General features: G+C 37.5%; 1 protein-coding gene across 1 annotated transcript in view; it reads left to right on the top strand.

The window, feature by feature from the left end:
- The window catches only part of G3BP1 (GTPase activating protein (SH3 domain) binding protein 1), a 40,948-nt gene that overhangs the window by 1,875 nt on the left and 25,832 nt on the right, over positions 1-13,241 (top strand). Inside the window, exon 3 of the mRNA XM_011931676.1 lies at positions 40-309. Within this exon, the coding sequence (XP_011787066.1) occupies positions 40-309 (270 nt within the window). The remainder of the gene's footprint in view (positions 1-39; positions 310-13,241) is intronic.

The raw sequence follows: 13,241 nt of genomic DNA on the forward strand, positions 1-13,241 counted from the left end.
TGCGGAGTCGCTGTTCTGCCTTTCGTTTGATTGTCGCAGTGAACCGGCGAGGTGGGTACGGCTGTCCTCCTTCCGTAGCGGCCCAAAGCAAGGGTCTGGAGAGCGGGGTCACAGGCACGCACGGGAAGGGCGGGGATTTGCTGACGCCGGGCCCTCTGACTCCGAGTCCCCCGCTTCCCAAGCCTGTTTTATTCTTTGCCCCCAGAGCACTTGTCCCTCGGGGCAGCATCAGCCTCAAAAGGCCACCTGCCGAGCAGGCTGCAGCGGCATTTGTACTTGGGCTAGTTCTGGGCTTCCAGGGAGACAAGGGTTGGTAGTGGGAATGTGACAAAGGAAAAGGGTTTGGGCTTCTTTTCTACGTGTATTCGTACAGGCCGTGGGTAGATGTGCCGCCACAGTAACTTCTGGAAAAAAGTAGGGAAAACGATGAGTAAGTGCAAATGAACGTGGATTGTGTTCCTCATCGAGTTTGAAACTCAGATTGCTGATGGGAAATTCCCGCCAGCGGGAAGTTAGGCTCCGGTTTTAGACGTTGAATTTTTTTTCCTTTTTTTTTAATTGGAGGAGGCTTTTGGAGAAAGACCTTGAGAAGATTAACTTTATAGTTGAAGGAAGTGAGGTGCAAAGCAACGAGTTTCAGATCTCACTAGTATCTGTGGGTTAAAATACGGAATTGGAATGGGAAGGATGGCGCCCAGTTACGATATACATTTGATCTCTGTGGCGCGTGTCACCCTGGATGAATTACTGGTGTTGGAGATGTCTTGGAAAAAACAACTGTGACAGTCGAGATCAGTGGATGAAAGTTTGTGTACACACTCTGTTTATTTAGCATTTACTCCTGGGTTCCTGTGTATATGCAGAAACAGGATGCTTTTCTTCAGACACTTGAGATTATATTTTTCTAGTAGAGTTACCATATTTTAGATTATTTAAAAGCCAGCATACTCCTTGGCTTAGTGAAATAAATCTTCCTATGTTATAGAAACGCTTCTATAAACGTGAACATTTCTATAAACATGTTCTAGAAACTCTATCTAGAGAAGCTGTCATGCGTTGTAATATAACAATGTTCCAAGTAACATTTACTTGGAACTTTCCTGGTGTAGCAATTCCGGTTACCTGCCCTTACAGACTGGTTAACTATTGAATTAGCATTTTAACTTAAACTTAAAGACGAGCAATTTAAGTTGTCAAATGGAAAAACACTAGAATGATCTGCATTTAAACTGTTAAAGCTTGAGTCCAGCTCATTTTATTACTGCTTGAGGCAAAATAGAATGAAATTACCTTACGTATTATTGAGGGAAAATTTTGTTAGTTTCTACTTAAAATATTAAAAAAAAAATACAGTTCCTGGCCTTAGGCAAATGGTTCACTTGGGCAGGAATATGCAAATTACGTGATTATTTCACAAACTGGTGCTCCAGCTGTTCACTTGTGCATTCCTTTATCAGAAACAAGTGAGTTGAAGCAAATTGTGGTAATGTAAGGCTTGGCAAGGCCGCCCTACATCCCTACCAAGTCATACGTCAGTTTTGTTGGAGCTGCTTACCGGTAGAAAAGTCTAAGCTTTTGTACCTCTTACAGGTAGAAAAGTAGACAGTTCTTTGTTTAACTCAGTTTGCTGTTCTCAGCTGACAATCCACCAGGGAACATTAGGAGATTTTGGTAATGTTGGTTTGTGACCTACTTAGAGCAGTTTTTCTTTTGTAACTTATGGTTTTTCTTTTTTTTTTTCCCACTCGTTCTAGTATTTTGTATAGAAAGTGAACGGCAGAAGGCAGTTTTAAGTTTTTGTAAAAGTTTGTGAATTTTATATCGTCCTTAGGACTGATAGGGTTAGTGTTAAAAGATAAAATTTAACATAAAGCTTACATTTGTGACTAAAGCCAATTTTATAATTTTTTATTTTTGTCAGTCTGATAAAAGTGCCCACTTGGTCTTTTAACAGTTTGCAAATTGATTTTTTTTTTAAGTTTCAGAATTCAAATAGGCATTGTATGTTGTTTGTTTAATTATATTGTGCTTTGGTGTCCTTGGACAAAACTATTACTGACTTTAGGAAGAAGAATGAATAATTGTGGAAGTAGGTAGGTAAAAAAAAAAAAAAAAAAAAGGAAGCCTCGTCCGTCCCCCCAATAATTTGTCAACAGCAAGTGGGAAAAATCTTTGGTAGTGCAGTACTGCCCTTCCAAGCCCTGGAGTTAAATTTAGATTCAGCAACTGTTATCTTACATGTAGTTGGTGATCACAGTGTGGTGGCAAACTAGGTTTATAATTTTACATCTCAGAAGTCAGCTATTTACTTGTTTTTTTTTTTAAGTATTCTTGGACATCCTGTCTGTCTTTAGTTGGGAAGGCCAAATTGCAAACCAGGTGATAGGGTTAAGAGTAGGAATAATTCATCCACATGAATAGTGTATTAACACATGAATAGTGTCTTAATATTTTATCTTACAAGGTGGAAAGCAATTTCAAAAAAATTGCCCTCACAGCCTGTAGCTTAGTAAATAAGGTCTTCAGGCGACTTTGTGATAAGAGTTCCTCTTCTGTCAGATGGCCAGTCTGTCATGTAATACGTTTTTGGTATGTGTGTTGTATCTTAGGTACTTAATAAAAAGTAAAGATTAAAGATGATTGAGATAAATTTGGCTTCCTGGATGGTATACACATCTACTTTGTCAGGATGTAATCTTTGGTGGCCATTAACTTCATTGGCTATATAAAGCATCATTATGTGTTTGTGTAACCCTTTGCGTATTTTGAAAGTGCTTTCACACATCTTTGGTATTACCATACTTATACTAAGAAGTGAATTGGCGCTCTGAAACCGAATTGTCAAAACTGTTTTGAAAAGCATATGGTACCTAATAGGGTACTATAGCCAACTTATTTCCTTAATTAAAAAAACTTAGAGGGATTTTGAAGCTGGAATGTATGAATGTGACACCTACCTGCTCTTGCAGGCTTCTCCCATATGCTGTTTATGCAAAGCTGTAGGCTGTGCCTTAAGTACACCCTTGTTTCTGCACTCTGAGGTTGTCTAGATGTCCCTGGAGTGTATCCACCTGTCTTGATCATCGGTTTAAGAATTTTGCAGATGAGCATTAGTATTAACTGTAACATATATTTTCACTTGATGAGAAAGAATGAAGATTTTTCTTTATGAACCTGAGTAGGTTTTAACTTCAGAGTGGGGAAGGGATACACTAAGATAAAAGACAGTTGTTAAGTATTCTGACTCCTGAAGTTTTTTTTCTTTCAGGAAAATGGTATTTTTGAGATAAAATAAGATTTCTGGAAGAGTTGTAACAGAGAGGTCTTACATACCTATTATCCAGTGTTAACATCTTACATAATCAAGGTACATTTAGCAGAACTGAGAAATCGACATCGATAAAATACTGTTAATGAAAGACTTTATTTGGGTTTCCTTAGTTTTTCTAGTAATGTCCTTTTTCTGTTCTAGGATCCAGTTCAAGATGCCACATTGTATGTAGTCTCCTGATCTGTGTCATTGTCTTGCCTCTTGTCTTTCGTGACCATGACACTTGATCTCATTTGGATTTGATGTTATGATTAGACTGAAGTTACGGATTTTTGGGGGAAGAATACCACAGAAATTACCCTTATCACATCATATTGGGTGTCCACAATATATAACTGGTTGAATGAATTTAACCTGATGATTTGGTTAATCTGTCAGGTTAGTATTTCTGTTCCTTAGATGCTAGTCACCAAGTCCAGCTCACACTCAAGGAGAGAGGGGAATTAGGCTCTGCTTTCTAGAGGGAGGAGAATGTGAATTTGTGGACATATATTGAAGCTACTGTTAGTATTTCGGGGGAGATGCTTCGAAGCCTTGCAAATAAAGTTCCCCTCATTAATTTTACCATTTTAATGGATCTTAGACAAGATCCATTATTATTACTGCTATTATTACTGTTGAGTTCTAATAGTGTTTTTTTTTTTATTTCCCTCATTCCTTCTACAGTATACATTTCCTCTAAGGAAGATTTGTGTATTCTTCATATTTTTTCTTTTTTTCATTTATATCACTGTAGAACATCGATATTAATTTTATTCTTTGGGTTGTAATCCACAGTTATCCTTGCTGATATTTACTTATTTTTGATTATTTTATATTTTTATAAAATATCGTCCAGGCTGGTCTCGAACTTCTGGTCTCAAGCAATCCTCTTGTCTTGGCCTCTAAAGTGCTGGGATTACAGGTGTGAGCCACTGTGCGGGCCACAGATTATTTTGTTGTTCATGTTGTTCCAGCTTTTTTTTTTTGGCTCTTTTGTCCTTTTGACACTTCCCTGTCTTTTCTGTTTTTTGAAAGCATGTTTTTTTCTTTCATTGATTACCAGGTATTTCAGGCTTATCTTGTATTTTGCGTAGCTCAGGTCCAGAATTAACCATTTCTCCAGGGAGCTGTCAGGAAGAATTTTGAAGGACAGTGACAGGTTTGGAATGCAGAGTTTGGAAAAATAGATCGACAGTAGACCCGGTGATGTTGATACTTCTCTCACTCTAAGCACAGACATTGGCTTCTGTATTCAGATTACTCTGGTTCTGGGAAAATTTTTTGTTTCTAAATTTGTACGATTTAGAGAACCAAATATCAAATTTTTGAATACATAGCATAATCCTGAAACAAAATTTAGAAAAATTTAATATATGCTCAAGTTGGTACACACAAACACTTGCTGTTTTCCTTGATGTTTTTGACAACTTCATTAAAGTAAAAAGACCACTTAAATACTATTGTACCCAGAATTAACATTTGACATTTTGCGTTGCCCTTTAAGACTCCTTTTTTTTCTATATGGGTTTCCATTCCCTTCCTTCCAGGGATCTTTTTCACATCTTTCCAGGCTGTTTTATTGATGGGGTAATTTTTAAAAATAGCTTTATTGAAGTATAATTGACATAAACTGCATGTTTTTAAAATGTACTGCCTGATAATTTCAGACATCTTTTGTAATCCCAGCCTCTCGAAAGACTGAGGCAGCAGAGAGGATTACTTGAGCCCAGATGTTGGAGGCTGCAGTGACCTATGGTCTTGCCACTGCACTCCAGCCTGGGCGACATAGCAGACTCTTAAAAAAATGTATACCCATGAAACCATCACCACAATCAAGATTGTGAACCTATCCATTACCCCCAGAAGTTTTCTTATGTTCCTTTTCCCTCTTTCTTGCTTGTTGCTTCCACCCTTCTTTCTCCTTGCAGGAAATCCTTGATCTTTCTATCACTGTAGATTACTTTGCATTTTTTAGAATTTTTGTGTAAATACATTGTTCTTTTTTTAATTGCTCAGTGCTAGTCTGTTTAGGTATATCACAATTTTTTGGTTTACCTGTTGGTGGGCATTGAAACACAAAAGCTGTATTTCCAGCTTTTTGACTATTACGAATAAAGCTTCTGAACTTTGTGTACAAGTCTTTGTATGGGTATATGCCTTTATTTCTCTTGGGTAAATGCTTGATAGGGGAATGTTTAGATCATGTAGTAAATGTATGCCCAACTTTTAAAGAAACTCCCTGTTTTCTAAAGTGGTTGTACCATTTTACATCGCCACCAGCAATGTTTGGAGGGTTCCGGTTCTGCCAGTATGTTGGCTAACAGTGTGTATGGTCAGTCTTTTAATTTTAGTCATTGTGACAGGTGTTTAGTGGTACCTCACAGGTTTTAATTTGCATTTCTGTAATTGCTAGTGATCAGCATTTTTCATTTGGCATTCATATAATTTCTTTGGCGAAATATCTTTAAGTCTTTTGCTCATATTTTATGGGACTGGTTACTTAATTATTAACTAATTTTTTTTGAGACAGACTTTCGCTCTTGTTGCTCAGGCTGGAGTGCAATGGTGCCATCTCTGCCCACTGCATCCTCTGCCTCCTGGGTTCAGGTGATTCTTCTGTCTCAGCCTCCTGAGTTAGCTGGGATTACAGACATCCCACCACCACTCCCGGCTAAGTTTTGTATTTTTAGGAGAGATGGGGTTTCACCATGTTGGCCAGGCTAGTCTCGAACTGCTGACCTCAGGTGATCTGGCTGCCTTAGCCTCCCAAAGTGCTGGGATTACAGTCATGAGAGTACTTTATGTATTCTGGATAGGAGTTTTTTCAAAATTAGAGATAGGGGTTGGGTGCGGTGGCTCACACCTGTAATCCCAGCACTTTGGGAGGCCGAGGCAGGTGGATCTCTTGAGGCCAGGGGTTCGAGACCAGCCTGGGCAACATGGTGAACCCTCATCTCTACTAAAAATACAAAAATTAGTTGGGTGTGGTAGTGCGTGCCTGTAATCCCATCTGCTTGAGAAGCTGAGGCATGAGAATTGCTTGAATCTGGGAGTGGAGGTTGCAGTGAGCACCACTGCACTCCAGCTCGGGTGACAGTGGAAGATTCCCTCTTAAATAAATAAATAAATAAATAAATCAGATAAATGCTTTGCAAATATTTACTCCTAATTTGTGGCTTGCCTGCTTGCCATTTCATTCTTTTAATGGGATCTTTGCAGAGCAAATGGTTTTAATTTTGAGTCAGTCTACATGATCAATTTGCTTTCTTCATTTGCTTTTAGTGTGTCTAAAATCTTTGCTTAGTGTCATGCAAGTTTTCCCTAGAAGTTTAGTTTTGGGCTTTACACTTTTATTACACTGAATCGTTTTGAGTTAAATTTTGTATGTGGTGTGAGGCATGAATTGAGGTTCTGGTTTTTGTTTTTGTTTTTTCCATATGATATCTAATTGTTTCAATACCAGTTGTTGAAAAGAGTATACTTTTTCCACTGAATTGTCTTTGCAATTTTTGAAATACAGTTGTTCGTGTGGATATGTTAGTGAACTCCATTCTGTTTCATGGATCCATTTGTCTCTTTATGTCCAGCCTGTGTATCTGTATATGATACCTGGTATTTGCGTATACTAAAAACACTTTTAAATATATGTAATGTTACCACACAGTACATATTTGGGACTGATTTTTCTTTTTCATAATATTTTTGAGTTCTGTGCTCACTTTCTGGCAGGCATAAATAGGGTGACATATGTCTTAGTTTGCCAGGGACACTCCTGATTCACTTCAGTTAACCTGACACAATTAATAGGAGTTGTTTTCAATCTTAAAAGTGCTCTCATATGGTTGTCTTAGATATAGAGGTTTCCCTAATGCCAATAAACCACAACTTAATATCCATTCCTTATTTGATGGACATGTAGATTGTTACCAATGTTGTATTTTAGAAATAAGGTGACAGTTACTTGTTTTTGTCTTGTGTGACTTTGTCTTGGGTGAGTTTCTTTTGTATATGTACCTAGAAGAGAGCTGCAAGATTTTCATCAGAGTGTTTTTGATTTTATTAAATAATGGCAAAATTGTTCTCCACTGTGGTTGTACCATTTGAGACTTCATCATCAGCAGTCCTGCAGGCTCTTTTTTTACTTAGTTGCCAATATTTGGTGTTGACTGAGATTTTAATACTTTGGTGCATGTCTTGTAAGGTATCTCCTGTGAGAAGTGAGAGAATTTATTAATTGCATTTTCCTGGTTACTTACTCTGTTTTGTTTGCTGTCCATTTAGTACTTTCCTGAGAATTGGCAACTCCATTTCATTTACCTATTCTTCTCTTGGGTTATTCTTTTAGTGATTTGTATGCAGTTTTATATACATTCTAGATACTAATCTTTTATTATATATTTTCTTATTATAAAACTGGCACTAAAAATGGGCTGTGAAGGCATTTGGCTACTTTATAGAGTGAGCTTTGCCATTAAAAATGCAGGTGGAGTATCATCTGCCTTCATGTTTCCCTGCCCATCTGTCTGTTAAAAATTGGAAGATAATGCTCATAGTCCCCCTCTCCCCCCGCCCGCCCAGCTCTTTGTTACCCAGGCTGGAGTGCAGTGGCGCGGTCTTGGCTCACTGCAAGCTCCGCCTCCCAGGTTCATGCCATTCTCCTGCCTCAGCCTCCTGAGTAGCTGGTACTACAGGTACCCGCCACCATGCCCAGCCAGTTTTTTTGTATTTTTAGTAGAGACGGGGTTTCACTGCGTTAGCCAGGATGGTCTCTATCTCCTGGCCTCGTGATCGCCTGCCTCTGCCTCCCAAAGTGATGGGATTACAGGCATGAGCCACCACGTCTGACTGATAATAATGCTCATAGTTCTTTAGACACTTAACGTTTTTATGTTAACTTCAGCACAATTATTGATGGGGAATTTCTTTAAAGTTACTATGCAATCTGGAAACTTGGGATCAAGTGGAAAATTTGAAAGGTCATGTAGTACAGTTGAACCATGACCAAACATGGGTATGAACTGCTCAGGTCCACTTGAGCAGATTTTTTTCAATGAATATTTTGGAAATTGTTTTTTGGAGATTTGTAACAATTTGAAAAAGCTCACAAACTGAATAGCCTAGAAATAATAAAAAAAAATTGAGAAAAAGGTTTGTCATGATTGCATAAAATATATGTGGATGCTGTTATTTACTACCATAAAATATACACAAGTCTATTACAGATCTATTACAGAGTTAAAATGTGTCAAAATGAACCCACACAAACACTTGGAGACCATTCAGGGCACCATTTGCAGTCAAGAGAAATGTCAACAAATGTAAAGATACAGTATTAAGTTATAACTGCATAAAATTAACCTTAGTATATACTGTACTATAATTTTTTTCCCTAGCCACCTCCTGTAAATATTGCAATCTGCTTACAGCACTGTGTGATGCTAATCATCTTTATGTGAGCAGTTCTTCTCTCTGGTAAATTTGGATGCAGTAAAAAGTGGTTTCTTTTCGTTGAGTATTTCTCATCATGTTTAATGCAATACCGAAAGCCTTGAATAACACCATGGGACTCATACGAAGTATCACTAATGATTCTGAAAGCACTCCCAAGAAACAGAAAAATTATGACATTACAAGGAAATATTAAATTGCTTGATTTATACCATAGGTTGAGGTCTGCAGCTGTGGTTACCTGCCATTTCAGAGAGGTGATTTGTCTTTTAAACAGACAACATAAACATATAGAGTACTGTAAATGTATTTTGCATATGATTTTCTTATTTTCTTTAGCTTCATTATAAGAATACAGTATATAATGTAACCTACAAATAGTTAAATGACTCGTTATGTTATTGGTAAGGCTTCTGGTCACCAACGTGCCATTAGTAGTTAAAATTTTGAGGAGTCAGGTCATACACAGATTTTCAATTCTGGGCTATCCATGCCCCTAATTCTCACCTTGTTGAAGGATCAGCTGTAGTTCACCCAAAAGGTAGATAAAGTTTTATGTTAGGTGCTTGGGATTTTTGTTTTTTTAACTCCTTTAGGAAATACTCTTCCATTTTAATCTCTAGGAGAATAGGGAAAATACCCATCCAGGTGACACAAGAGAGTGGGATGTAGAAATGGTTTTCTTCATTATAGTTAATAATTTTAATACTGATAGTAATAATAGCTAACATTTCCTGCTTACTGTCAGGCACTTAATTGCTATAATTCTGATTTTAATTTTACAGACGTTAGAATTGAGGTGCAGAGAGATTAAGTTACTAGCTCAAGGTCACAGCAAGTGAATGGTGTTGGAGAATTTTCCCTAGTGAGAATTGGTTAAATAAATTTTGGGGGTTTCCTTTTGTTGTCTTTGAAATGTTTATTCACTATTTAAAAATAACACTCAGTTTCAGAGTTTTTTTTATCATATTTTACTCATGTTAAAGGTAGCCTTTGATAACTCTTAAACTTTGTCTTAAATTTGGATGGTTCAGTTAGAACTGGTAAACTCAAGGTCATGATCTTTGTAGATGTTAATGGTATCAGTCTACATCATTCTTAAGAATATTATTTATATTTCAGCATGCATTGGTGTATGCTGTTATATTAGGAACAGCCAAAGTCCATAGTTGTAGAAATTTTCAAAACCTCTGTAGAAAAGGACTTAGTATGCTGAGAGTATTTATAAATGAGGGAGAATCTTGGAAATTTTTAGCATATATTTTCTTTTTTCCACCTCTGATACTAGCATGTGCTTTCATTGATAATGCATACATTTTTATTTAAAAATTATTCCCCCCAGAGGTAATTCATAGATTTCATAAAATGTCTGTAACAGCGGATTAGTCACTGGCATAACTGTCTTTTCGGTGACTAATCTTTTTTTTTTTTTTTTTTTTAATGGAGTCTCGCTCTGTCGCCCAGGCTGGAGTGTAGTGGCGCGATCTCAGCTCACTGCAGCCTCTGTCTGCTGGATTCAAGGGATTCTCCTGCCTCAGCCTCCCCAAGTAGCTGAGATTACGGACGCACGCCACCATGCTTGGCTAATTTTTTGTATTTTTAGTAGAGGTCACCATGTTGGTCAGGCTGGTCTCGAACTCCTGACCTTGTGATCTGCCTGCATTGGTCTCCCAAAGTGCTGGTGTTACAGGCATGAGCCACCTCGCCTGGCCTTTCTGTGACTAATCTGTTTAAATTTGCTTAATTATTTTTAGATTTGATAGAATTGAGAGTTGATGAACAAGAGTGAGAATTCTTTCTCAAGAGGTATTATGTTCACATTTCTCATAGCTTGTGTTTTATTTTTGGGCCAGAAAAGATGAAGATTTCAGAGAGATGGTTTACAATTTTTTAGGATTTATTACACTATATAGATTCAAATTGCCAAAATTTACATTTTCCTTCTTTTTTTTTTTATTTTTTAAGGCAGAGTCTTGCTCTGTCACCCAGGCTGGAGTGCAGTGGTGTGATCTTGGCTCACTGCAACCTCTGCCTCACAGGTTCAAGTGATTCTTGTGCTTCAGCCTCCTGAGTTTGCCACCATGCCTGGCTAATTTTTGTATTTTTAGGAGAGACAGAGTTTCACTATGTTGGCCAGGCTCATCTCGAACTCCTGGCCTCAAGTGATCTGTCCATGTTGGCCTCCCATAGTGCTGGGATTATAGGCGTGAGCCCCTAAGTCCAGCCCAGATTTTTTTTAACTGAGAATAACAAAATTATTCACTAAACTTTGTGTGTGGTCTTTGATCAGTGAAGAACTTACCTAAACATTCTTTTTTGTTTTTTGTTTTTTTGATACGGACTCACGCTCTGTCACCCAGGCTGGAGTGCAGCAGTGTGATCTCAGCTCACTGCAGCTTCCACCTCCTGGGTTCAAGCAGTTTTCCTGCCTCAGCCACCCGAATAGCTGGAATTATAGGTGCATGCCACCACGGCCAACTAATTTTTGTATTTTTAGTAGAAATGGTGCTTCATCTCGATCTCTTGATTCTGTGATCCACTCACCTCGGCCTCTGAAAGTGCTGGAATTACAGGCGTGAGCCACCGTGTCTGGCCAGTGTTCTTATATTTATGTTTACTTTTATACTTTATTTTTTTGAGATGGGGTCTTGCTCTGGCACCCAGGCCGAAGTGCAGTGGCATGATGATAGCTCACTGCGGCCTCAAACTTCTGGGCCCTAGCATTCCTCCTGCCCCAGCCACCTGAGTAGCTGAGACTTACCGTAATGTGCCACTACACTTAACTAATATTTTTTTCTTCATTTTTTTCAGAGATAGGGTCTTGCTTTGTTGTTGCCCAGACTAATCTCAAACAACATTTTTTAATAATTAAAGAAACAGTGTTATGTTATCTAAATGCTGGAAAATCTGATAAGTCAGTTTTGTTAGTTAGATGGTCAGAAATCAACTCTGCTAGTATAAAATTCTAACCTCTTCTCTTTGTATGAGAAAGTTGAATAAAAAAATTGTGTCTATTATGTGTCAGGCATTAAGTTTTGGGGCCAAAAAGTTGGGTAAGAAATGGTGTCTGCTCTTAAAAAACTTAATATTTGGGAAAAAGTTTGTATTCTTTATTCAGTATGTTTTATCTGACCATGATTAATGTAGAGTTTGTGAAACCTTTGACTATTTTAATTTAGGACTTAGATTTTTTTAAAGCAGTGAAGCAATATAGTTTAATTTTTTTACTAAAAGGAAATACGTATTTAGTCATGTGGAATTAAAAAAAATTCTGCTACTGTTTCCCTTGAGGTCTTTGATGGATATTTATTATCAATAGATAATATATTTATTTTCATTAAAGGAGTGACTTTAGGAGCCAGTTGCCACTCAAATGGAACTGTTCACAGTGTAAATGGGAAACTATAAGGGTATTTGAGGCAAATCTAATGTTGAAACTTCAGTACGAGAGTATTGAAAATTTGGTTTGACTAACAGCTGTTGCATGTTTCTGAAGTTGACAGTCTCAACTCAAAGTAGAATCTGTTTGGAAAATTAAATGCTAATTGAGACCCTAGTTTGCAGAATGATGTAAACTGTTAAAATGTTAAGCTAATGACAAAGTGATCCGCCTGCCTCAGCCTCCCAAGGTGCTGGGATTACAGGCGTGAGCCACCGTGACCAGCCAACTTTTAAAGTACATTAGCCTTAAGACTTAGGATCCAGATTCTTCTTACTGATACCCTCAATACACATGTCTGAAGGCGAAATACTCCTAGTATGACTGGGAACCTTGTTCATATTGATATTAGTGGCTGTAGTTTTGGGGACAATAACAGGCATTGGTGAAATAAATACTAATTGGAATAGATATTCAAGAATAATGCAGAGATGAACTAGATGAGAGTAAATGTATCTTCACAAATTGCTCGTTTAGAAATGGATCAGTCTATTTTGTCTACCCTGTTTAAAAAACAGCTAAAATTTTTCTTTTCTGTGGTAATTAAATCTGTACATTATCTCTGTTTGCCTTTATGTTTAAGTTTGGGATAATTTTATCTCTTCTCCCATGAATGAAAAGCTGGGATGATCGTATTTTAGGGTTTTAATTCAAAAAGTGTTTTTTGGTAAGAGCTGACAATAATTGGACTTCTTATAGGACAGGTGCCTTTCTTGGCACTCAAAGGTGTTAACTTTAAATTATCACAATTTTGATATAGTAGGAATTATTTTGAGTGTAAACATCTTGTTTGCTAACTTCCCCCATTTTATTTTGAAAATTTTTTTTATTACATTATAGAATGAAGTAGTAAGCGTATTTAGAATTTTTAGTTTTGTAGTTTCTTTTTAAAAGATGCTGTTCTAAAAGTTTATCTGATTTAGATGGGCCAGAAAATGTGATCGTTTGTCTCTGGATGTCAAAGCTGTGTTGTTTAAGATTATTGCCTTGGCCGGGCGCGGTGGCTCAAGCCTGCAATCCCAGCACTTTGGGAGGCCGAGA

This window comes from Colobus angolensis, unplaced genomic scaffold (genome assembly GCF_000951035.1).
Source record: "Colobus angolensis palliatus isolate OR3802 unplaced genomic scaffold, Cang.pa_1.0 Scaffold90, whole genome shotgun sequence".
NCBI lineage: Eukaryota > Metazoa > Chordata > Mammalia > Primates > Cercopithecidae > Colobus > Colobus angolensis.